Source organism: Somniosus microcephalus, chromosome 1 (genome assembly GCF_052327205.1).
Source record: "Somniosus microcephalus isolate GS21.2 chromosome 1, FLI_Smic_1.0, whole genome shotgun sequence".
In the NCBI taxonomy this organism is placed as follows: domain Eukaryota; kingdom Metazoa; phylum Chordata; class Chondrichthyes; order Squaliformes; family Somniosidae; genus Somniosus; species Somniosus microcephalus.
The window spans coordinates 122,468,604-122,496,041 of record NC_140987.1 but is presented as its reverse complement, the minus strand read 5'-3'; the positions used below and the strand labels follow the sequence as shown (position 1 = coordinate 122,496,041).

The 27,438-nt window shown below is 42.6% G+C and overlaps 1 protein-coding gene across 2 annotated transcripts in view; it reads right to left on the bottom strand.

Annotated features, from left to right (window-relative positions):
• Nucleotides 1-27,438, bottom strand: part of LOC147124338 (Golgi membrane protein 1-like) — a 51,308-nt gene that overhangs the window by 9,493 nt on the left and 14,377 nt on the right. For both annotated transcript variants that reach the window (XM_085985225.1, XM_085985214.1), the window contains exons 2-6: nt 19,202-19,256; nt 17,867-17,948; nt 13,988-14,129; nt 9,517-9,700; nt 8,867-8,938 (exon numbers count right to left, since the gene is read on the bottom strand). In XM_085985225.1, the coding sequence (XP_085841351.1) occupies nt 8,867-8,938; nt 9,517-9,700; nt 13,988-14,129; nt 17,867-17,948; nt 19,202-19,256 (535 nt within the window). The remainder of the gene's footprint in view (nt 1-8,866; nt 8,939-9,516; nt 9,701-13,987; nt 14,130-17,866; nt 17,949-19,201; nt 19,257-27,438) is intronic.

Genomic DNA, 27,438 nt, shown 5'->3' with positions numbered 1-27,438 from the left:
GGAGCAGATTTGCAAAGAAATTATAGAGAGGTACATGAACTATATAGTGATAATGGGAGACTTTAATTACCCCAATATTGAAATGGGGCAGTGATTGTGTTAAGGGCAGACATTTCTGAAGTGTGTTCAGGAGAACTTTCTTGATCAGTATGTTTTCTGCCCAATGAGGAAAGCAATATTGTTGGATCTGGTCCTGGGGAATGAAGTGGTGAATGTCACAGTTGGAGAGCATCTCAGGAATAGTGATCATAGTATTGTAAGGTTTAAATTAGTTATGGAGAAGGACAAGCAGCAATCTAGAATTAAAATACTTAACTGGAGGAGGGCTAATTTCAGCGAATTGAGAGGGGAACTGGCCCAAGTATATTGGAGTCAAAGACTGGCAGGCAAAAATGGAATGGAGCAAAGGGCGGCAATGCTCCCCCCAATTTATTTTTGGGTGCGCAGCCCATTCAAGGGGCTGTGCGTCCCATTCACAGTTTTGCACATGCGCAAAATTTAACATTAATGAAGTCGGTCTCGGACTGCATGGGACCAGCAGAGAGCTATGCAGCGTAGAGGGAACGCTGATGGGCGGCCTTTGAAGAGGAGATGGTTTGGGTACAGTCTAGGTACATTCCTACAAGGGGGAAATGGAGGGCAACCAAAGCCATAGCTCCCTGGACGACAAAGGAGTTGGAGAGTTAAAGGGGGCATGTGGCAGATGTCAGCTTGATAATACAACGGGGAATCAGGCTGAATATAAAAAGTACAGAGAAGAAGTGAAAAAGGAAATAAGAGGGGCAAAGAGACAGTACGAGAATAGATTGGCGGCCAACATAAAAGGGAATCCAAAAGGTCTTCTATAGGCATTTCAACAGTAAAAGTGTTATCAGAGGAGTGATGGGGCCAATTAGCAACCAAAATGGAGAACTATTGGTGGAGGCAGAAGGCATGGTTGAGGTACTAAATGAGTACTTTGCATCAGTGTTTACCAAGGAAGAGGACTTTGCCAAAGCTTTGGTAAACGAGGAGGTTGCTGGGATACTGGATGAGATAATAAAAATAGATAAAGAGGAGGTACTCAACAGACTTGTGGATAAGTCACCCAGTCCAGATAGGATGCATCCTAGGTTGCAGAGGGAAACAAGGGTAGAAATTACAGAGGTGCTGGCCACAAGCTTCCAATCCTCCTTAGATACAGGGGTGGTGCCAAAGGACTGGAGGATTGCAAATGTTACACCCTTGTTCAAAAAAAGGGAGAAGGATAAACCTAGCAATTATAGTCAGTTTAACGTCAGTGGTGGGGAAGCTTTTAGAAACAATAATCCGGGAGAAAAACTTGGACAAGCATGGACTAATAAAGGAGAACCAGCACAGTTGTGTTTAGGGCAAATCATGTTTAACTAACTTGATTGGGTCTTTTGATGAGGCAACAGAGAGGGTGGAGAAGGGCAGTGCAGTTGATGTTAGAATCATAGAATCGTTATAGCACAGGAAGCCGGCACGGACCAGCTCTCGAAGGGCACTTCAGCTAGTCCCACTCCCCCGCCCTTTCCCCGTAGCCCTGCAATTATTTTTCCTTCAGGTACTTATCCAATTCCCTTTTGAAAGCCACAATTGAATCTGCCTCCACCACCCGTTCAAGCAGTGAATTCCAGATCCTAACCACTCGCTGCATAAAAAAGCTTTTCCCTCATGTTGCCTTTGGTTCTTCTGCCAATCACCTTAAACCCGTGTCCTCTGGTTCTCGACCCTTCCGCCAATGGGAACAGTTTCTCTCGATCTACTCTGTCTAGAACCCGCATGATTTTAAACACCTATCAAATCTTCTTTGCTCTAAGAACAGCCCCAGCTTCTCCAGTCTATCCACATAATAATATAATCATGGGAGATTTTAACTTTCATATTGACTGGACAAATCAAATTGGGCAGGGCAGCCTTGAGGAAGAGTTCATAGAGTGCATATGGGACGGGTTCCTTGAGCAGTATGTTACTGAACCAACCAGGGGGCAGGCAATCTGGTCCTGTGTAATGAGACAGGATTAATAAAAAAATGTCCTAGTAAAGGATCCCCTTGGAATGAGTGACCATAACATGGTTGAATTCCAAATTCAGTTGGAGGGTGAGAGAGTTGGATCTCAAACCAGCGTACTAAGCTTAAACAAAGGAGACTATGAAGGTATGAGAGCATAGTTGACTAAAGTGGACTGGGAAAATAGATTAAGGTGTAAGACGGTACATGAGCAGTAGTGTACATTCAAGGAGATATTTCACAACTTTCAAGATAAATATATCCCACTGAGGAAAAAGGGGCGTAAAAGACAGCCATCCGTGGCTAAGTAATAAAGGACAGTATCCGACTGAAAACAAGGGCATATAAAGTAGCCAAATCTAGTGGGAGGATAGAAGATTGGGAAGCATTTAAAAGCCAGCAAAGCATAACTAAAAGATTAATTAAGAAAGGGAAGATAGATTATGAAAGTAAACTAGCAAAAAATATAAAAACAGATAGCAAGAGCTTCTACAGTTATATAAAAAGAAAAAGGGTGGCTAAAGTGAATGTTGGTCCCTTAGAGGACGAGACCGAGAAATTAGTAGTGGGGAACATGGAGATGGCAGAAACGTTGAACAAATATTTTGTATCAGTCTTTACAGTAGAGGACACTAAAATTATCCCAACACTGGACAAACAGGGGGCTATAGGGGGGAGGAGCTAAACACGATTAAAATCACTAAGGAGCTGGTGCTCGGTAAGATAATGGGACTTAAGGCGGATAAATCTCCTGGACCTGATGGCTTACATCCTAGGGTCTTGAGAGAAGTGGCGGTAGGGATAGCGGATGCATTGGTGGTAATTTTCCAAAGCTCCCTGGATTCAGGAAAGGTCCCAGCAGATTGGAAGACTGCTAATGTAATGCCCTTATTTAAAAAGGGAGGTAGACAAAAGGCTGGAAACTATAGACCAGTTAGCCTAACATCTGTGGTTGGTAAAATGTTGGAGTCCATTATTAAGGAAGCAGTGACAGGACATTTGGATAAGCATAATTTAAATCGGACAGAGTCAGCATGGTTTTATGAAGGGGAAGTCATGTTTGACAAATTTGCTCGAATTCTTTGACGTAACAAACAGGGTGGATAAAGGGGAACCAGTGGATGTGGTGTATTTCGACTTCCAAAAGGCATTTGACAAGGTGCCACACAAAAGATTACTGCACAAGATTAAAAAATCATGGGATTGGGGGTAATATACTGGCATGGGTGGAAGATTGGCTATCTAACAGAAAACAGAGTTGGGATAAATGGTTCATTCTCGGGTTGGCAATCAGTAACTAGTGGTGTTCCGCAGGGGTCAGTGTTGGGACCCCCTCTTTACAATCTATATTAACGATTTGGAGGAGGGGACCAAGTGCAACGTATCCAAATTTGCCGACGATACAAAGATGGGAGGGAAAGCAGTGAGTGAGGAGGACATAAAAAACCTGCAAAAGGATATAGACAGGCTAAGTGAGTGGGCAGAAATTTGGCAGATGGAATATAAATGTTGGAAAGTGTGAGGTTATGCACTTTGGCAGAAAAAATCAAAGAGCAAGTTATTATCTAAATGGAGAGAAACTGCAAAGCGCTACAGTACAAAGGGATCTGGGGGTCCTGGTGCATGAAACACAGGTGGTTAGTATGCAGGTAATCAGGAAGGCCAATGGAATCTTGGCTTTTATTGCAAGGAAGATGGAGTATAAAAGCAGGGAAGTCTTGCTGCAGTTATACAGGGTACTGATGAGGCCACACCTGGAGTACTGCATACAGTTTTGGTTTCCATATTTAAGAAAAGATATACTTGCTCTCGAGGCAGTTCAGAGAAGGTTCACTCGGTTGATTCTGGAGATGAGGGGGTTGAGTAGGTTGGGCCTCTACTCATTGGAATTCAGAAGAATGAGAGGCGATCTTATCGAAACATAAGATTGTGAGGGGGCTTGATCGGGTGGATGCGGGGAGGATGGTTCCACTGATGGGTGAGAATAGAACTAGGGGGCATAATCTTAGAATAAGGGGCTGCCGTTTCAAAACTGAGATGAGGAGAAACTTCTTCACTCAGAGGGTAGTAAATCTATGGAATTTGCTACCTCAGAGCTGTGGAAGCTGCGACATTAAATAAATTTAAAACGGAGATAGACAGTTTCCTAGCTGATAAGGGAATTAGGGGTTACGGGGAGCGGGCAGGGAAGTGGACGTGAGTCTAGGTTCGGATCAGCCATGATCCTATTGAATGGCGGAGCAGGGACAAGGGGCCGTATGGCCTACTCCTGCTCCTACTTCTTATGTTCTTATAACTAAAGTGGTTCCCTCATCCCTGGAACCATTCTTGTAAATCTTTTCTGCACCCTTTCCAAGGCCTCCACATCCTTCCTAAAGTGTGGTGCCTAGTGTGGCCACAATACTCCAGTTGAGGCCGAACCAGTGTTTTATAAAATTCATCACAACCTCCTTGCTTTTGATTTAGTGACTTGATTGAAACATACAAGATCCTGAGGGGTCTTGACAGGGTGGATGGGGAGAGGATGTTTCCTCTTGTGGGAGAATCTAGAACTAGGGGTCACTGTTTAAAAATAAGGGGTCGCCTATTTAAGACAGAGATGAGGAGAATTTTTCTCTCAGGAAGGTCGTGAGTCTTTGGAACTCTCTTCCTCAGAGGGCGGTGGAAGCAAAGCCTTTGAATATTTTTAAGGCAGAGGTAGATAGATTCTTGATAAGCAAGGGGGTGAAAGGTTATCGGGGGTAGGCGGGAATGTGGAGTAATCAGATCAGCCATGATCTTACTGAATGGCGGAGCAGGCTCGAGTGGCCTACTCCTGCTCCTAATTCATGTTTGTATGTACTCTATGCCTCTATTTATGAAGCCCAGGATCCCGTATGCTTTTTTAACCACTTTCTCAATCTGTCCTACTACCTTCAACGATTTGTGCACATATACCCTCCGGTTTCTCTGCACCCCCTTTAAAATTGTACCCTTTAGTTCATATTGCCTCTCCTCGTTCTTCCTACCAAAACATATCATTACGCACTTTTCTGCATTAAATTTCATCTGCCACGTGTCCGCCCATTCCACCAGCCTGTCTATGTCTTTTTGAAGTCTATCAATATCCTCACTGTTCACTATACTTCCAAATTTTGTGTCATCTGCAAATTTTGAAATTGTGCCCTGTACATCCAAGTCGAAGTCATTAATATATATCAAGAAAAGCAGTGGTCCTAATGCTGACCCCTGGGGAACACCACTGTATACCTTCCTCCAGTCCGAAAAACAACCGTTCTCCACTACTCTCTGTTTCCTGTCACTTAGCCAATTTCATATCCATGCTACCACTGTCCCTTTTATTCCATGGGCTTCAACTTTGCTGGCAAGCCTATTATATGACACATTATAGAACGCCTTTTGGAAGTCCATGTATACCACATCAACCGCATTGCCCTCACCAACCCTCGGTTACCACATCAAAAAAAACTCAATCAAGTTAGTTAAACACGATTTACCTTTAACAAATCCGTGCTGGTTTTCCTTAATTAATCCATACTTGTCCAACTGACTTAATTTTGTCCTGGATTATCATTTCTAAAAGCTTCCCCACTACCAAGGTTAAACTGACTGGCCTGCAGTTGCTGGGTTTATCCTTACACCCTTTTTGAAACAAGGGTGTAAGATTTGCAATCCTCCCGTCCACTGGCACCACCCCCGTATTTAAGGAGGATTGGAAGATTATGGCCAGTAACTCCGCAATTTCCACCTTTACTTTCTTCAGCATCCTAGAATACATCCCATCCGATCCTGGCGACTTATCTATTTTAAGTACAACCAGCCTTTCTAGTACCTCCTCCTTATCAATTTTTATCTCATCCAGTATCTCAACTACCTCCTCTTTCACTATGACTTTGGCAGCATCATCTTCTTTGGTAAAGACAGATGCAAAGATGTTGTGTATATGAACTTTCAAAAGGCATTTGATAAAGTACTGCATACTAGGCTTGTTAGCAAAATTGAAGCCCATGGGATAAAAAGGGGCAGTAGCAGCAAGGATATAAAACTGGCTAAGGGATAGAAAAAAAGAGAGTTGTGGTGAATGGCTGTTTTTCAGACTGGAGGCATTCCCTAAGGTTCAGTACTAGGACCACTGCTGTTTTTGATATACATTAAATGACTTGGACTTGCGGGTACAGAGCACAAGGAACAATTTTGAAATTTGCAGATGACACGAAACTTACATTGGATATACAGCACAGAAACAGGCCATTCAGCCCAACCAGTCGAGGTCGGCGTTTATGCTTCACTTGAGCCTCTTCCAATCTTTCCTCATCTAACTATCAACATAACCCTCTATTCCCTTCTCCCTCTTATGCTTATCTAGCCGCCCCTTGAATGCATCTATACTATTCGCTTCAACCACTCCCTATGGTAGAGAGTTCCACATTCTCACCACTCTCTGGGTAAAGAAATTTCTTCTGAATTCCCTATTTGATTTCTTGGTGACTATCTTATATCCTCTAGTTTTGCTCTTCCCCACAAGTGGAAACATACTCTGTGTCTATCAAAACCTTTCATAATTTTAAAGACCTCCATTAGGTCATCCCTCAGCCTTCTCTTTTCAAAAGAGATACCCAGCCTTTTCATCCTTTCCTGATATGATACCAGAAATGCAAGGGTATACCTCCTTGTAAATCTTTTTTTTTTTTTTTTTGCAAGTGTAGTAAACAGTGAGGAAGATAGTAGACGACTTCAAGACAGACAGGTTGGTGGAATGGGCGGACACATGGCAGATGAATTGACGCAGAAAAGTGAGGGGATACATTTTGGTGCATTTTTTTTATACAACGAGTGGTTAGGATTTGTAATGCACTACTGGATAGGGTGGTGGTTACAGATTCAATAGTAGCTTTCAAAAGGGAATTGGATAAATACTTGACTGAGAAAAAGTTGCAGTGATATGGGGAAGAGCAGGGGAGTGGGACTAACTGAATTGTTCTTCAAAAGAGTCGGCACAGACTCGATGGGCTGAATGGCCTCCTTCTGTGCTGTACTATTCTATGATTCTGTAAGTGTTTCCTAACTTCACTCCTGAAAGGTTTGGCTCTAATTTAGACTATACCCCCTAGTCCCAACCAGTGGAAATAGTTTCTCTCTATCCTCAATTCCCATTAATATCTTAAACTTTGATCAAATCACCCCTTAACCTTCTAAATTCCAGAGAATACAACCCTAGTTTATATAATCTCTCCTCATAATTTAACCCTTGGAGTCCAGGTATCATTCTGGTAAATGTACGCTGCACTCCCTTCCAAGGCCAACATATCTTTCCTACGGTGTGGTGCCCAGAACTGCTCACAGTACTCCAGGTGTGGTCTAACCAGGGCTTTGTACAGCTGTAGCATAACTTCTACCCTCTTGTGTTTAAGTCCTCTAGATATAAAGCCCAGCATTCCATTAGCCTTTTTGATTATTTTCTGTACCTGTCCATGACATTTTAAGATCTATGTACATGGACCCAAATTCTCTTTGAACGTCCACTGTTTTTAGCTTTTCACCATTTAGAAAGTATTCTGTTTTATCCTTTTTAGGTCCAAAGTGGATAACCTCACGTTTTCCTACATTGAAATCCATTTGCTACAGTTTTGCCCATTCGCTTAATACATTAGTATCTCTGTAATTTTAGGCTTCCATCTACACTGCTTACAATGCCGCCTATCTTTGTGTCATCAGCAAACTTGGATATGTGGCTTTCTATTCCATCATCTAAGTCATCATTAATAAATAGTAAATAGTTGAGGCCCCAACATAGATCCTTGCGGGACATCACTAGTCACAACCTGCCAATTACAGTATCTGCCCATTATCCCTACCCTCTCTCTCCTGCCGCTCAATTTCCGAACCAGGTCAATAACTTGCCTTCAATTCCATGAGCTTCAACTTTAGCTAACAGTCTCTTCTGTGGAACTTCATCAAATGCCTTCTGGAAGTCCATATAAATAACAGCCATAGACATTCCCCCGTCCACTACTTTAGTCACCTCTTCAAAAATTCCAATCAGGTTCGTCAAGCAAGACCTACACTTTGCAGATCCATGCTGGCGCTCTCTGATCAGCTGAAAATGGTCAAGGTGCTCAGTCACTATCCTTCATTATAGACTCTAGTTCTACCAAAAAATTGTAACACATTTACAGCTTAGTTATAACAAATGTAGTAGGAAAGGAAGGGGAAAAAAATGAAGGACACATCTTGCATTTATGTGGTGCCTTTCACAGCTTCAGGATATCTCAAAATGCTAATGGATTACTTTTGCAGTGCAGTTATGGGTATGTCAGCAAACACACCAACCAATTTATTTACAGCAAGGTCCCACAAATAGTAACTGAATGGATGATCAGATAATTTGTTCTTGGTAGCAATAGCCGAGGGAGGAATGTTGGCCAGGACACAGTACTCCCTGGTCCTCTTCATAGTGTGTCAAGGGATCTTTTACATCCACCTGCGCAAACAGACAGAACCTCAATTTAACATCTCATCTGAAGGATGCCACTGACAATTCAGCACTCCCTCAGTGCTGTACTGAAGTGGCAGCCTAGATTAAAGGCTCAAATCCATTGTGGGGCCTTCTAAATCAAAGGCAATAGTGCTACCAAATAAACCAAGCTGATAGTAGGAAAGGGTCGTACTTCTGATTGAAATTGGACCGGACCATCATGGAAGGCATTACCATGCCCCTTAAGTAGCTTACAAATTTAAAAGAATACACAAGTGCCTTAATATAGTTTCAGTAAAAGATGGCCATTTCATCATTATAATTCTACCTTGGGAGTTGTGTAAAATATTGCATCATTATAGACAAGTATATTGAACCTGTATTTCTCCTGGATTCATCATCTTCCAGATCATAGTCAACCCTGGTTCCATTCCCATCTTCAAGGGGATCTGCAAAACATCTTTACATTAACTCAATTACTGGTGTTTACTGACAAATATAAATTTAGCATCACCCGAGGGCAGACCAGGGTGAGGGGAAATCACAAGACCCATCTGTTAGATGCCAAATCTTTCAAAACGGTGACTTAGACATTTGAAGGATATTTTTAAATTAGGAGGTTTATTGGCATTGAAGTTCCACCCTAAGTGGGTCTGTTAACAGACAGGCATCAGAACTGTTCACATACTACTGAAATGATAGGAAAGAGCCAAAAGCATCAACAAATGGCATAGAGGAATTGCATCTGCTGCCACAATATATATTGATTATTTTTTGCATTGTTATACACAAAGCAGCACAAAATTCTTTACTTGATCAAGTACAGTATTTAGGGGAAGAGACTGAAGGTCAGGATAGATTGAATTCACTCAGTTTCAGCTAAAAAAAAACAAAAAAATGTTGAACTGGATTTTTAAAAACACGTTTAAAGCCAATTAATTGCAATCAAAATAAAACCTACGCATATAGTTTTTCCACGTTAAATGGAGCAAAGGTATGTTTGAACTGTGTGTTTTAGAAATCATACCTGTATCTAGTAGCTTGTTATTTTCAAGTTCTTGTGCAAGTTTCGTAGACATTGTATCATCTCCAAAATCATTTAATTTCTTAATTTCTAACTGGTCTGCATGGTCATCGTTTTGCCCTGGATACTGCTGCTCTTTATCTGATGGTCCAGCATTGTCTTGTTTTTCTGTTGGGTTGTGCTCACTCTGCTCAACAGTAATCAAATTAGAGGTTTAAGATATTTACAGAATCAAGCTTGCGCAGCTATCGCATTCTACCTGGTTTGAAGTCTTTTTGCAGGGCAGGGAGGGGCAAGAGAAAGCAAGAGCAAGTAGTTTACAATGCTTGCATTTTTTCCCATTTAAAAAAGTTCATCGATCCTACATTCTACTTTTCTCATGAAAAAGAGTTTCATCATTTCAACCATTAACTCTAAACTGTCAATGTGCTCCTGAATATGGGTATCTCCATAGTATATTTATACTCCTTAAAGAAAGTAGTTCTTAGAAATACTATGTAATGAAGCCGAATGCACTCCAATCACACACCAATACTAAGAGTAACAAATGTTTTGGCATACATGTGCACTTATTATAGAAATAGATCACCGTTCCTTCATCGTCGTTGGGTCAAAATCCTGGAACTCCCTACCTAACCGCACTGTGGGAGTACCTTCACCACACGGACTGCAGTGGTTTAAGGTGGCAGCTCAATACCAGCTTCTCAAGGGCAATTAGGGATAGTTATAAATTCTGGCCTTGCCAGTGACGCCCACATCCCGTGAATTAACTTTTTTTTTTTTTTTTTTTTTTATAAATGCATGCCACTCAGTACCCTTTGCATCCACTGTTTTGAGTACCACCACTTTTTATTTGTTTTATGGGATGTGGGCATCACTGGCATGGCCAGCATTTATTGCCCATCCCTAATTGCCCTCGAGAAGGTGGTAGTGAGCCACCTTCTTGAACCGCTGCAGTCCGTGTGGTGAAGGTACTGCCAGTGTGCTGTTAGGGAGAGTTTTCCAGGATTTTGATCCAGCGACGATGAAGGATCGGCAATATACTTCTAAGTCAGGATGGTGTATGACTTGGAGGTGGTGGTGTTCCCATGCGCCTGCTGTCCTTGTCCTTCTAGGTGGAAGAGGTCACGGGTTTGGAAGGTGCTGCCGAAGAAGCCTTGGAGAGTTGCTGCAGTGCATCTTGTAGATGGTACACACTGCAGCCACGGTATGCCGGTGGTGGAGGGGGTGAATGTTTAAGGTGGTGGATGGGGTGCCAATCAAGCGGGCTGCTTTGTCCTGGATAGTGTCGAGCTTCTTGAGTGTTGTTAGAGCTACACTCATCCAGGCAAGTGGAGAGTATTCCATCACACTCCTGACTTGTGCCTTGTAGATGGTGGAAAGCCCTTGGTGAGTCAGGAGGTGAGCACCCGCTGCAAAATACCTAGCCTCTGACCTGCTCTTGTTGCCACAGTATTTATGTGGCTGGTCCAGTTAAGTTTCTGGTCAATGGTGACCCCAAGGATGTTGGTGGTGGGGGATTCAGCGATGGTAATGCCGTTAAATGTCAAGGGCCGGTGGTTAGACACTCGCTTGTTGGAGATAGTCATTGCCTGACACGAATGTTACCTGCTACTTATCAGCCAAAGCCTGAACGTCAGCCAGGTCTTGTTGCATGCAGGCATGGACTGCTTCATTATCTGAGGAGTTGTGAATGGTACTGAACACTCTGCAGTCATCAGCAATCATCCCAATTTCTGAACTTATGTTGGAGGGAAGGTCATTGATGAAGCAGCTGAAGATGGTTGGGCCTAGGACACTGCCCTGAGGAACTCCTGCAGCAATGTCCTCTGACTGTGATGATTGACCTGCAACCACCACAACCATCTTCCTTTGTGCTAGTTATGACTCCAGCCAGTGGAGAGTTTCCCCCCCACCCCGATTCCCATTTACTTAGGGCTCATTGATGCCACACTCAGTCAAATGCTACCTTGATGTCAAGGGCAGTCACTCTCACCTCACCTCTGGAATTCAGCTCCTTTGTCCATGTTTGGACCAAGATTATACTGAGGTCAGGAGCAGAGTGGTCTTGGCAGAACCCAAACTGGGCATCAGTGAGCAGGTGATTGGTGAGTAAGTGCTGCTTGATAGCACTGTCAATGACACCTTCCATCACTTTGCTGATTATTAAGAGTAGACTGATGGGGCGGTAATTGGCCGGGTTGGATTTGTCCTGCTTTGTGAACAGGACATACCCAGGCAGTTTTCCACATTATTGGATAGATGCCAAGTGTTCCAGCTGTACCGGAACAGCTTGGCTAGAGGCACGGCTAGTTCTGGAGCACAAGTCTTCAGCACGCCAGCCGGGATGTTATCGGGGTCCATAACCTTTGCTGTATCCAATGCGCCCAGCTGTTCCTTGATATCACGTGGAATGAATCGAATTGGCTGAAGACTGCCTTCTGGTGATGGTGGGGACCTCAGGAGGAGGCCAATATGGTTCATCCACTCGGCACTTCCAGCTGAAGATGGTTGCAAACTCTTCAGCATTGTCTTTTGCACTCACGTGCTGGGCTCCACCATCATTGAGGATGGGGATATTCATGGAGCCTCCTCCTCTCGTTAGTTGTTTAATGGTCCACCATCATTCATGACTGGATGTGGCAGGACTGCAGAGCTTTGATCCGATCTGTTGATTGGGAGATTGCTTGGCCCTGTCTATAGGATGCTGCTTCCGCTTTTTAAACATGCATGTAGTCCTGTGTTGCAGCTTCCCCAGGTTGGCACCTCATTTTTAGGTATGCCTGGTGCTGCTCCTGCCATGCTCTTCTACACACCTTATTAAACCAGGATTGGTCCCCTGGCTTGATGGTAATGGTTGAGTGAGGGATATGCCAGGCCATGAGGTTACAGATTATGGTGGAATACAATTCTGCTGCTGCTGCTGATGGCCCACAGCGCATCATGGATGCCCAGTTTTTAGCTGCTAGATCTGTTTTGACTCTATCCCATTTAGCACGGTGGCAGTGCCACACAACACGATGGAGGATGTCCTCAGTGTGAAGGGATTTCGTCTTCACAATGACTGTGCGGTGGTCACTGCTACCAATATTGTCATGGACAGATGCATCTGTAACAGGTAGATTGGTGAGGACGAGGTCAAGTAGGTTTTTCCCCTCGTGTTGGTTCTCCCCACCTGTCGCAGGCCCAGACTGGCAGCTATATCCTTCAGGACTCGGCCAGCTCAGTCAGTAGTGGTGCTACCGAACCACTCATGGGTGATGGACATTAGTCCCCCACCCTGAGCACATTCTGTGCCCTTGCTACTCTCAGTGCTTCTTTCAAGTGGTGTTCAACATGGAGGAGTACTGATTCATCAGCTGAGGGAGGGCAGTAGGTGGTAATCAGCAGGTTTCCTTGCCCATGCTTGACCTAAAGCCATGTGACTTCATGGGGTCCAGAGTCAATTTTGAGGACTCCCAGGGCCACTCCCTCCAGACTGTATACCACTGTGGAGCCACCCCTGGTGGGTCTGTCCTGCCAGTGGGACAAGACATACCCAGGGATGGTAATGGAGGAATTTGGGACATTGGCTGAAAGGTATGATTCTGTGAGTATGACTGTCAGGCTGTTGCTTGACTAGTCTGTGGGACAGCTCTCCCAATTTTGGTCCAAGTCCCCAGATGTTGGTGAGGAGGACTTTGCCGGGTCGACTGGGCTGGTTGTGCCGTTGCCGTGTCCGTAGCCGGTGCCAAAGTCGATGCCAGTTGATTAGTCTGGTTTTATTCTTATTATTGTGTTTCGTAGCAGTTTGTTACAACTGAGTGGCTTGCTAGGCAATTTCAGAGGGCAATTAAGAATCAACCACATTGCTGTGGGTCTGGAGTCACATATAGGCCAGACCAGGTAAGGATGGCAGATTTCTTTCCCTAAAAGGACATTAGTGAACCAGATGGGTTTTTACGACAATCCAATAGTTTCATGGTTACCATTACTGAAACTAGCTTTTTTTAAATTCCAGATTTATTTAATTAACTGAATTTAAATTCCCCAGCTGCCGTGGTGGGATTTGAACTCACATCTCTGGATCATTAGTCCAGTTATTCCAAAGTGTAGTTGATTACTTTGTGTGAACACAGAAATGTGTCAACATTTTGGTACTGTATTTTATTTATTTATTTATTTATTTTTTAATTGCAGGCATCTTAATTACCTTTTTTCTAAACTCAGATCTTCTTTGTTGTGCACAATCAAGCAATAGAATGTAAGAATTTCACTTCCAGATTCTGCAAGTCGTGTAACACCAGACATCATAAGCCACTGCTGAATTACACAATCAGCAATGCAAGGCAGTAAATCTGGAGTTTCAAATTCAAACAAATATATTTATTGAGAAAAGAGACAGATATAAAGAAAGAAAAAGTACAAAGAATAAAAGAGCACCCAAGGTTTTGGATAGGAAAATATACAATCAGTAAATAAATGATGCTTTTACCAGAAACTTGTTCTGATCAGTTGCTTCAGTATTTCTGTTTCCAGACTGGAACTTTGCAGCCTCAGCAAGCCTCTTGTTTAGCTCCTTAATCTGCTCTTCATACAGCTCTTTCTGATCATTTATTTGGTTACTGCACTGAGTACTAAATAGTCAAATAAAAAAAAAGTTCATAAATTTTGCTAGCAGTGGTTGCTGAATGTTCTATTTATGTGGTTATTGGGAATAAACACGGTCTAACTTTTTGGGCAGTATGTCATAACTCCTAGGCACTATATACAATTAAATGCAGAAGCTGAATAGTAGTATTCAGAAGTGGTGAGCATTTACACCATCAAAACTAAGTCCCTTAGACTGTCCCTGTAAATGTTTCATCAATTATTAATGCTCTCCAAGGAGAAGGGAAGGGTCTCAGTCACAAGCCAATGGATTATTACCAACTTTGTATAAATAATGCATACTGGATATAATTGACTTTCATTTTAGGATCTTGACCAGTTAATCAAAAGAATCCCCTGAATATCAAGATTAAATTCCTTGAAAACACATGTTATTAAAAGTTACCTTGTATTTTGCAGCAGAGCATCATAATTAGGCTTTTGGGATTTTAAATTCACAAACAGAATTTTGAAGTCAGTTAATGTCGAAACATCAACAATTAAGGAAAGGCAAAATACTCGCACCAGAACCTCTCAATGAGTCACTCTGATTTAAAAAGCTCCATCTGCAGGAGTGACCCAGAGAAGTCACAACCAAGAGGAGCATCATATTTCCTTTTTCAAGTGAACCGTGCATCTACTACGCTCAGATACTGATGCCACAATATCAAAGTAATTAAAAGTTCCAATTTCCTGTACAGAGATGCTGCATAGATTCAAAAACTCTCAATTTTGCTGGGATGATTGTCATTTCATCATTGAGGATGATTTTTAAGTTGCAAATACTGCTGTAAAACAATACCACTTTGACACTGAACTCATACAGTGGACACTTACAATCACATACACATGCTAGGTTTAAAAATCCATTACTTGGGATGGTCCCAGACAGACCATCCTTTTCGGAGACAAAAGGAAATATATGAAAAATATGATGCTCAGAAATTCACATGTGCCATGGTGCAGTTAGTATAAATTAGACCAATGTCCTCATGGTCTAATGTGACTGCAGAGATAGTGGATGCATTGGTTGCAATATACCAAAATTCCCTGGACTCTGGAAAGGTCCCAGCGGATTGGAAAACCGCAAATGAAACACCCCTATTTAAGAAAGGAGGGAGACAGAAAGCAGGAAACTATAGACCAGTTAGCCTAACATCTGTCGTTGGGAAAATGCTGGAGTCCTTCATTAAGGAAGCAGTAGCAGGGCATTTGGAAAATCATAATGCAGTCAAGCAGAGTCAGCATGGTTTTATGAAAGGGAAATCATGTTTAACAAATTTGCTGGAGTCTTTGAAGATGTAACGAGCAGGGTGGATAAAGGTGAACCAGTGGCTGTGGTGTATTTGGATTTCCAGAAGGCATTCGATAAGGTGCCACATAAAAAGGTTACTGCATAAGATAAGAGCTCACGGAATTGGGGGTAATATATTAGCATGGATAGAGAATTGGCTAACTAACAGAAAGCAGAGAGTCAGGATAAATGGGTCATTTTCCAGTTGGCAAACAGTAACTAGTGGGGTGCCACAGGGATCGGTGCTGGGGCCTCAACTATTTACAATCTACATTAATGACTTGGATGAAGGGACCAAGTGTAATGTAGCCAAGTTTGCAGATGATACAAAGATGGGTGGGAAAGCAAGTTGTGCCGAGGACTCAAAGAATCTGCAAAGGGATATAAGACAGGCTAAGTGAGTGGGAAAACATTTGGCAGATGGAGTATAATGTGGGAAAGTGCGAGGTTATACACTTTGGCAGGAAAAATAAAAAAGCAAATTATTTAAATGGAGAGAGATTACAAAATGCTACACTTCAGAGGGACCTGGGGGTCCTTGTGCATGAAACACAAAAAAGTAATCAAAAAGGCAAATGGAATGTTGGCCTTTATTTCAAAGGGGTTGGAGTATAAAAGTAGGGAAGTCCTGCTACAACTGTACAGGGTAATGGTGAGCGCACACCTTGAGTACTGCGTACAGTTTTAGTCTCCTTATTTAAGGAAGGATATACTTGCATTGGAGGCAGTTCAGAGACGATTCACTAGGTTAATTCCAGAGATGAGGGGGTTGACTTATGAGGAAAGGTTGAGCAGGCTGGGTCTATACTCATTGAAATTTAGAAGAATGAGAGGTGATCTTATTGAAACATAAGATACTGAGGGGGCACGACAGGGTAGATGCAGAGGATGTTTCCCCTCGTGGGGAAATCTAGAACTCGGGGGCACAGTTTTAAAATAAAGGGTCGCCCTCTTAGAACTGAGATGAGGAGGAATTTCTTCTCTGAGGGTCGTAAATCTGTGGATTTCTCTGCCCCAGAGAGCTGTGGAGGCTGGGTCATTAAATACATTTAAGCTGGAGATAGACAAATTTTTGCAAGATAAGGGAGTGAAGGGTTATGGGGAGCGGGCGGGGAAGTGGCTTTGACCCCAAGATCAGCCATGATCTTATTGAATGGTGGAGCAGGTTCGAGGGGCCAAGTGGCCTATTCCTGCTCCTGTTTCTTGTTATGTTCTCATTAATGATCATCAGTAAGAGTACCTCAAAAAGATACTGGCCCATAATTTGCAGCCTCTACGGATGCGTACGCGCCCGTAGGGGCTGCACAAATCCCGGGTTTAGGCATGCGAAGTGCATGCGCTAAATAACTTGTGATGTCAAGAATCTTCTTGACAGATCGCACGCATCCCTGGGAAAAGGACCTCCACGGGCAGAGGGTTGCACTATTTGCCCAACTTCTGCCGAGCAAATGCCCATGAAATACTTACGCCTGGTAAAAGCAGGCATATGGCCTGCTTTTACCAGCGCAAGAGTTTTAAAAAACATAAAAATAAAATGTTTTCATTCATTTAAACACTAAAACACATGTACAATAAGGCATGTTCATTTTTAGACCTTTTAAAATATGTAAATGTCTCAAAAATAAATTGTTTTAAATGTTTAATTATATTGTATTTTAATTAATTTTAAATATGTAATGTTTTGTTTTTAATTGGTTATGTTAAATCTATTTTTAGTGTCATCCCCATTCATGCTTATGGAGGTTCCGTACAAACAGAACCTCCAGAAGTATGAAAGGAGATCCCCCTTCTTTGATTGGTTGGGCCGGCCCACATGATCCCAAGGACGCATGCGAACCGCATGTGCCCCTGAGATACGTGGGCCTCTACACAGGCCTACGCATAGAGGCCCAGGAGCGAAAGTGTCCGAACCTCCAGGACCATCAGGTTAAGTTTGTAGATTTTTTGCTGGTCGGAGGCATCCGTCCGCAGGAAGCCTCCGACTGCAAATTCAGCCCCACTGTGATTTTTGAGAGAGCCCCTTTGTGGAAAAATATGAAAAGGCTATGAATACATACATCTATGAAGATACTATGTATAGTTGGGATTAACCCCATAATTTTATGAGAGTAAACTGGGGGAATAATTTTCTTAGTTTGTGTTTGTTATGTGTGCACTATTAGCCTGCTTGACACAACAAATGGAAAGCAGTAAGATCATGAAATCACAATCGACAACCTATTGAAGCTTGGCATCAATTTTCCAGATGCCTTCTGTGAAGTGCCTTGGGAGGTTTTTCCCACATCAAAAAGGTGCTATGTATATAGAAGCTGTTGTTATTTCTGCTGCTGCATTACAATAACAAGTGTAACAATGCTGTACTGTATCATTTTTACTTTGTGAACTTTTGTACAGTAAAGTATTTAGTACTGAAAAGGTTCACATACTTACATGTCATAGGTTAATTTTTTCTGCAGCTCCTGCAACTTTTGATTTAAATGGTCATACCCATTTTGCAACTCGCGAAATTCCTCTGAAGTAAAGGAGGAAAACATCTATCAAAAATGCAGTCAACAAGGAAGCCACATATCACTCAATTCAGTTGATTATTTATCAGTAACGTAAATGAAATTACATAGTTGCATTCACAGATTTTAACAAAATGTTAAACCACTTTGTCCATAACCACTCAAAGTTCAATTTTACTCTGGTAAGAAGCACTCAATTGAAAACAAGCCTGTTAAAACTACTTAAAAAGGGGGCGCTCGGGCACAAGGCAAGCCGAGGTCATGTTTTTGCTCTATAGCTGTGTCCTTTCCTTCTCCGGTCCATAAAACCACCCAGATCTTAAAACTCACATGTACAAGAAGTGATGTTTCCAAATACTGAAGAGCTTGCTTCAATTTTGACAATGACACAAGATGTCTGGTGGGTCAAGGACGTCAGCTGAAGCAAGTACAAGTGGACTTAAAGCCATGCAATATTCTTAGATAGGACTGTGCTTATAGGAAAGGGTTAATTACTAAATTAATTCACAAAGCCACAGACTCCTTCTCTAGCCTAAGATAAGTGAAAAAGTTCACCAAAAAATGAAAAGGGGAAACAATACATTTTCAATTTACTTTTTGATTCTATTGTAAATGGTGCTGCATCACAGTATTTAAAAAAAGTATTAATTTGAGACATGGCTTAGATATGTAATCTATTCTGATGCGATTCACTTTTTTAATAAAAGGAAAAAAATGATTAAAAAGGGGATATAATTTGCCCAACAGCTCACGGGAGTAAAAAAAACTCTTCGATAACTTGCTGACAAATCAGGAGCCCTAATTATTTTTCAAAGCCAAAAAAAATACAATTTTACTAAACTTTTGTTAAGGAACAACTGCCTATTTGTTGATTTTAATTAATTAGGGCATATTGCTCAGTTAGAAAGGATACTGTAAAATACACCACCAGCAGTGTGTTCTGGTGTTTGCATATTTTTAAATACACCCAGTTAATTAGCTCCTGCTGCTATTTAAGGAGTCCCTTTAGGCACACCCTACACAAAAAGAGTTACTGTATTTTTTTAAATAAAAATATAATTGAAATGCAAGCTTCTTGCATACATAAAATACTGACTAACACTACTAACCAAATGGCTGACAACTGACAGTATTCATTTGTCAACTTCAAACCACGCGACTGGACTTTTGTCAATTAACAAATTCCTCTTAGATTATGAAACAACCAGGAACAATCTCATTCTGAATGCTATATGTTATGTACAAAGACTGTCTTTACCTTGCAGTGTTTGTATAATCCTTGTGCTACTGGTAATGTTCTTGTTCAGAGCCTCCTTAAAAAAAAACATTCTTATAAAAATTAGGAATTTGAAAATGCTGCTTGCTACTTAAGTTAATAGATTTACAAAATCTAATACAATAGCAAAATACCGCAGATGCTGGAAATCTGAGATAACAATAGAAAATGCTGGAAATACTCAGCAGGCCAGGCAGCATCCGTGGAGAGAGAAACAGAGTTAATGTTTCAGGTCTGGGACCCTTCATCAGAACTGGAAAAGGCTGGAGATATAACAGATATTAAGCAGTTGCAGAGACGGGGGGGGGGGGGGGGGGGGGGGGGCGGGGGAGGAAGGAATTGAAAGAACATATTGTGCTTATGCTGATCTTTCCTGCCTCTTACATAAGCACAGTATATTCTTTCAATTCCTTCCTCCCCTCCTAAACCCCCCCGCCCCCCCCCTTGTCTTGGCACCTGCTTTATATCTGTTACATCTCCAGCTTTTTCCAGTTCTGATGAAGGGTCCCAGACCTGGAACGTTAACTCTCTTTCTCTCTCCACAGATGCTGCCTGGCCTGCTGAGTATTTCCAGCATTTTCTGTTATTTCAGATTTACAAAATCTGTTCATTCTGATTTTGATTTGCAATCCAGTTGACATTCAAACAAAATGCAACCCTATTACTGTATGAACAGCGACAAAAGTTCATTTCCTAGCATTTACTTTGTGTATCCCCAAAACAGAGTGGATTTTCCCCGTGCCCAGTAACTGCACAGTACAATTAATACAGCAAAATTAGAACCTGCTCCATTTGTTTGCTAAAAGCAATTTTACCTCAATTTCGACTCTAGGTCTGGATCTCCAAATCTACATCTTCACTTTCCCACATTTACGTACTGTAGTGAAGTGGAGCAGGCCTCAGTGTAACCCAAATCGTAAAACAAAATCCCACTGCTCTGTACACATGCAGGATCTTTTGAATGCAGCACATCTGCAGCAAGTAGGCTTACATGGAAATGTGATCCTGAGCCAATTTCACGTCAGCATGCCAGTGTTGAGATACAAGAAAACAGAGTGGGCTCAACATGGTTACAAAGCTGACTAGGGAACAGAGTAGCGGATTGGGACATCCAGTAAAATCTGGGTCCTGTTGCCATTGGACAAGCGCTGATTGGACTTCCAGTAGTGATATCAATGACACCACTAATATCAAAGTGCCTAAAGAATACCAAGAAATTGCAGCACCTTGCATATTAAATTAGTTTGTGCCACTAGTTTAGATTAAAACATTTGAATCCTCTTTCTCACTTCCATCTCAGTAATTTTTTGGGGCATTTCGAACAACTTATTCACAAGAACAATCCCAACTTCTTTACCCAGCTTACATGCCACTCACGTTCCTTTATACTACACAGTTTCCACCAATGCAAGGACAATGTCAGAAGCAACCCTATACACCAAACAGTCACCAGAATCATCCTCAGGAAGGCAGGAAAAAGCTGGGTGCTGCCAATAAATTAAAACTGCTACCACCGGTGGGGCTTGTTTAATACAAAATTTTGATTTAGACTTGTAGAAAAAGTTACAATAAAGCTGGCCTTACAGGGATTAATCCCTTCACAACATTTGGAGATGAGGCTGATAATAGATTCAAGTATCACTTAATCAGCCTGTTGACCCTAAAATAAATTTAAGAAGCAAAAACTTTAATTGGATAAGAACCATTATCTGCTGCAGATCCTCAACAGGTCAGGCAGCATCTGTCAGTTGACATTTCTAAGACCAGGGGTCTCAAACATATGGCCCGCAGGCTAGAGCTGGCCCATGGAACAAGCCATTAGCCAGAGAGTCCAGGCATGGGTCTTAGCCAAATATGCAAGCATTACCAGAAAATCAGTCCCCCTTTACAAGGGATTGGCCCTTTTAAAAAAAAACTGTTGTGCCAGTGGTATCAATGATTCTGCAGTACTTACCCTACGTTTAAGGCTCAAATGCTTTTGGATCAACAGTTTGATTTGACATCAGTTTTTGGGTCATTCACTATGGTCCCCAGCTTTAACATGCAAAGACTGAAACACTGCTTAATATAAGAATTAGGAGCAGGAGTAAGCCATACGGCCCCTCAAGCCTGCTCTGCCATTCAATAAGATCTTGGCTGATCTTTGACCTCAACTCCACTTTTCTGCCCGATCTCCATATCCCTAGGTTACCCAAGAGTCCAAAAACCTATCTACCTACCTTAAATATACCCAATGATTCAGCAACCACAGCCCTCAGGGGTAGAGAATTCCAAAGATTCACAACCCTCTGAGTGAAGAAATTCCTCCTCATCTCAGGCTTAAATGGCCAACCCCTTATCCGGAGACTATGCCCCCTAGTTCGAGACTCTCCAGCCAGGGGAAACCACCTCTCAGCATCTGCTCGATCAATTCCCCTCAGAATCTCATATGTTTCAATGAGATCACTTCTCATTCTTCTAAACTCCAGGCCCAATCTATTCAATCTCCCCTCATGGGATGAAAGGGTTGTCCGAAGAAAGAATCTAGCAAACCTTCATTGCACTGCCTCCAAGTACATCCTTCCTCAGAAAAGGAGACCAAAACTGTGCACAGTACTCCAGGTGTGGTCTCACAAAGCCCTGCATAATTTCAGCAAGGCTTCATTACTCTTGCACTCCAACCCCCTTGCAATAAAGGCCAACATGCCATTTGCTTTCCTAATTGCTTGTTGTACCTGCATGCCAACGGTTTCCTGTACAAGGACACCTAAATCTTTCTGAACACCAACATTTAAAAGTTTCTCACCATTTAAAAAAATTCTGTTTTTCTATTCTCCCTACCAAAGTGAATAACCTCACATTTCCCCACATTATTCCTCATCTGCCACCTTATTGCCCACTCACTTACCCTGTCTATATATCCCTTTGCAGGCTCTTTGCGTCCTCCTCACAGCTTACTTTCCCACCTAGCTTTGTATCGTCAGCAAACTTGGATACATTATACTCGGTCCCCTCAGCCATGTCACTGATATAGATTGTAAATAGCTGTGGCCCAAGCACTGATCCTTGCGACACCCCACTAGTTACAGCCTGCCCACCGGAAACATAGAAGATAGGAGCAGGAGTAGGCCATTCGGCCCTTCGAGCCTGCTCCGCCATTCAATGCAATCATGGCTGATCATCCAAATTCAGTACCCTGTCCCTGCCTTTTCCCCATATCCCTTGATCCCTTTAGCCACAAGAAATATATCCAACTCTTTCTTGAATATATTTAATGAACTGGCCTCCACCGCCCTGTGTGGCAGAGAATTCCACAGGTTCACCACTCTCTGGGTGAAGAAATTCCTCCTCATCTCAGTCCTAAATGGCTTACCCCTTATCCTTAGACTATGACCCCTAGTTCTGGACTCCCCGGCCATCGGGAACATCCTTCCTGCATCTAGTCTGTCCAGACCTGACAGAATTTTATAGGTTTCGATGAGATCCCCTCTCAATCTTCTAAACTCCAGTGAGTATAAGCCCAATCGACACAATCTCTCCTCATACGTCATTCCTGCCATTCCAGGTATCAGCCTGGTGAATCTTCACTGCACTCCCTCCATGGCAAAAACGTCCTTCCTCAGGTAAGGTGACCAAAACTGCACACAATACTCAAGGTGCGGTCTCACCAAGGCCCTGTACAACTGTAGCAAGACATCCTTGTTCCTGTACTCGAACCCTCTTGCTACGATGGCCAACATACCATTTGCCTTCTTAACCGCCTGCTGCACCTGCATGCTTACCTTCAGCGACTGGTGCACAAGGACACCCAGGTCTCTTTGCACTTCCCCTTCTCCCAATCTATTGCCATCCAAATAATAATCTGCCTTCCTGTTTTTGCCACCAAAGTGGATAACCTCACATTTATCCACATTATAGTGCATTTGCCATGCTTCTGCCCAATCACCCAACCTGTCCAAATCGTACTGGAGTTTCCCCGACATCCTCCTCGCAGCTTACCCTCCCACCCAGCTTTGTGTCGTCTGCAAATTTGGAGATATTACATCCAATTCCCTCATCCAGATCATTAATATATATTGTGAACAGCTGGGGTCCTAGGACCGATCCTTGCGGTACCCCACTAGTCACTGCCTGCCACTCGGAAAACGACCCGTTTATTCCAACTCTTTGCTTTCTGTCCACCAACCAGTTCTCTATCCAAGTCAATACCTTGCCCCCAATCCCATGTGCCTTAATTTTGCACACTAATCTCTTATGTGGGACCTTATCGAAAGCCTTCTGAAAGTCCAAATACACCACATCCACTGGTTCTCCCTTATCTATTTTACCAGTTACATCCTCAAAAAATTCCAGTAGATTAGTCAAGCATGATTTACCTTTTGTAAATCCATGTTGACTTTGTCCGATCCTGTCACTGCTTTCCAACTGCTCTGCTATTACATCTTTTATAATAGACTCTAGCATTTTCCCCACTACCGATGTCAGGCTTACCGTTCTATAATTCCCCGCTTTTTCCTCTACCACCTTTTTTGAATAGTGGGGTAACATTAGCTACCCTCCAATCCATGGGTACCGTTCCAGAGTCTATCGAGTTCTGGAAGATGACCAGTAATGCATCTACTATCTCTAGAGCCACTTCCTTAAGTACCCTGGGATGTAGACCATCAGGCCCTGGGGATTTATCGGCCTTCAGTCCCATCAATTTTCCTAACACCATTTCCCTACAAATACTGATTTCTTTCAGTTCCTCTCTTTCATCAGACCCTATGTTCCCCGGCATCTCTGGGAGGTTATTTGTGTCCTCCTTTGTGAAGACAGAACCAAAGTATATATTTAGTTGGTCTGCCATTTCCTTGTTTCCCATTATAAATTCCCCTGATTCTGACTGTAAGGGACCTACGCTTGACTTCACCAATCTTTTTCTCTTCACATATCTATAAAAGTTTTTACAGTCAGTTTTTATGTTCCCTGCGAGCTTACTCTCATATTCTATTTGCCCTTTCTTAATTAATCCCTTTGTCCTCCTTTGTTGACTCCTAAACTGCTCCCAATCCTCAGGATTATTGCTTTTTCTAGCCAATTTATATGTCCTCTCCTTGGATCTTATGCTATCCCTAATTTCCCTTGTTAGCCACAGTTGAGTCACCTTTTTTGTTTTATTTTTATGCCAAACTGGGATGAACAAATTCTGTAGCTCATCCATTCGGTCTTTGAATGTTTGCCATTGCCTATCCACCGTCAACCCTTTGAGTGCCATTCCCCAATCAATCCTACCCAACTCGCTCCTCAGACCATCGTAGTTTCCTTTATTTAAATTGAGGACCCTTGTCTACGAGTCAACTACTTCATTCTCCATCTTAATGAAGAATTCGACCATATTATGAGCCGTTTATCCTTACTCTGTTTTCTGTCCATTACCCAATCCTCTATCCATGTTAATATATTACCCCCAACTCCATGAGTCCTTATCTTGCGTAGCAACCTTTTATGTGGCCTCTTATCAAAAGCCTTTTGGAAATCCAAATATACTAGATCCACTGGTTCCTCTTTATCTACTCTGCTAGTTACATCCTCAAAAAAATCTTATTTGTTAAACCCGATTTCCCTTTCGTAAAACCATGCTGACTCTGCCTAGTCATATGATTTTCTAAGTGTCCTGTAACCAATTCCTTAATAACGGATTGCAGCATTTTCCCCCCGACGATTGACATCAGGCTAACTGGCCTGTAGTTCCCTGTTTTCTCTCTCCCTTCTCTCTTGAATAGCGGGGTTACATTTGCTTCAGAGAATCACAATTACAGCAGAGAACACTTAAATAGAACAATTTGTGGGAAGAAATCAGCTTGTGTGCAGTGCACTTCAGAAATAAATATTAACATTTCTATAGCATCTGAAATCAGACATACAATTGGGAAATACAAAGCACACATTCTTGCAGTATTTAACTGTCAGAGCCAATGCACATCCAAATTTAACGTGTGGAGAATGTCAATAGACATGGTTGAGCATGCTTCTGTGGAACTGGACTTTAGCATAGCAATATATTTGTAGTGAAGTGAGGGAAAAACCCATAAGGCTGTACTGAAGGAAGGTAATTGGATGGTGGTAGCAAGGTCGGTGGTGATAAAGATTGCGGGACTGTTGGGTGTATTCGAAATGGGAGAGAGGATGGTTCATGTAAAGCGCTCTTGGATGACTTGCTTTCCAAGGGCTCCAACAGCTAGGGACACTGGTGGTCGATGTTGTTCCTGCTCTTCCTCCACCTCCTTCATGTCTTGCTGCCCAGGTAGTGGTGAGGGGTAGTCAATCATTATGGAAAAATTAAGCAACAGACAACTGTAAGTCTGGATACAAGTCAGGGCTATACTGAAGAGCTCTGGAATGTACCGCGCATTGAAATAAACAGGCCGCAAACAACTTCGTCGTGGTGTGCAGCACCGGGTAATGTAAACTGCCCATGGACAAAAAAGTAGTGCTCAGAGGAGTTTGTAGCCCACACAGTACAAAGAAAATTTAGATGGAACATTGCCCCTCACTCCCCTCCCCATTAGCCCTGGCAATCCAGCCCTTGAGCAGAAGCATCTATTTGCACTTATATTTATTTAATAGTTTGTTCTGTTTACATGTTATAGGACTGAATGTTTGGAAAAGGCTATTTTTAGCACTGTTACCTCAATGGTAAATAAATCTAAATCACAACATCCAAGATCTTGGTATCTGTAATTTGAGATGTATGCAAATTGATGGAACATGGATTTAAACAAGCATAGTCCCAAGCCACCCACAAAGAGAAAAAAGCTTGGGCACCCTTGAACGAGAGTGTAGATACAAGAGCTGTAGTCAATCTAAACTACCATTCGGATCTGGACGAGCTGGAGAGAGCAAGTCCTGCCTTCCTTTTACATTCTGTTAAACTGGCTGGGTCACCCTCCATCAATTTCAGCTCAGGCTAGTCTATTGCACTCTTATTAGCAGATTCCAAGCACACCATTTCCACTGGCTGTCCTACATCAGCCCCCATGGCCCCAAGGCTAAGGAACACATCAAGGCTGCCTCTCTCGGCGTTATTCTTTAGTCTTGCATTAACGCCATAGCTGTAATGTTAGTAAGATCCATGTATGGTCAGAGATTTACAAAATGTAATTGCATGCATGTGATTTCTCAAGTAACCTCAGCATCTCACCTCATTTTGAAATAGAATGGTTAACCAGGGAAAATCTGAGCCCGTTTTCATTTCAGCTCCGCAATGGTTTTGAGTGCATACTCTAGGTTGACCCTTCAATACATAACTTAGGGACTGCTGAATTGTCAGAAGTACCATCTTTCTGATGAAATGTTAAACTAAGGCCTCATCTCCCTGTTCAGGTGGACATAAAAGAGGAATGAGGTGTTTTTCCAGTGTCCTGGCTAACATTTATCCTTCAGCCAACAGTGAAAGCTATTTGTGCAAATTTGTTGCCAGGGCCACTCGGCTCCAGACCTCATTACAGCCTTGGTCCAAACATGGACAAAGGAACTGAATTCCAGAGGTATGGGGAATATGACTGCCCTTGATATCAAGGCAGCATTTGACCAACTGTGGCATTTTTGGTTCTGTCTTCACAAAGGAGGACACAAATAACCTCCCAAAGATGTCAGGGAACATAGTGTCTAATGAAAGGGTGGAACTGATAGAAATCAGTATTTGTAGGGAAATGGTGTTAGGGAAATTGATGGGATTGAGGGCCGATAAATCCCCAGGGCCTGATAATCTACATCCTAGGGTACTTAAGGAAGTGGCCCTAGAAATAGTAGATGCATTGCTGGTCATCTTCCAAAATTCGATAGACCCTGGAACAGTACCCATGGATTGGCGGGTAGCTAATGTTACCCCACTGTTCAAAAAGGGTAGTACAGGTAGACTACCCTTTATCCGAACTTCCGAAAACCGAAACCCTCTAAAAACCAAAGGTTTTTTCATTCAGCGTAAGTCGTGCGCACGACATGACCAGAGTGGCGCACGACTTACGCTGAGCAGGGCAGAGGGTCACCGAGTTCCCTCCTGGGTAGGAGATTGCAGGCCGAGCCGGGCAGTGTGAAGGAGGTATACCGGGAGAATGAACCAAACAATACAGCGGCCCGTCCGATATTCTTTTCTCCCCCCCCCGACCCCCGCCTTTCGGATAAGGGATAGTGTATCCTTTATCCGCACTTCCGAAAACCGAAATCCTCTGAAAACCGAAAGTGTTTTCGTTCAGCGT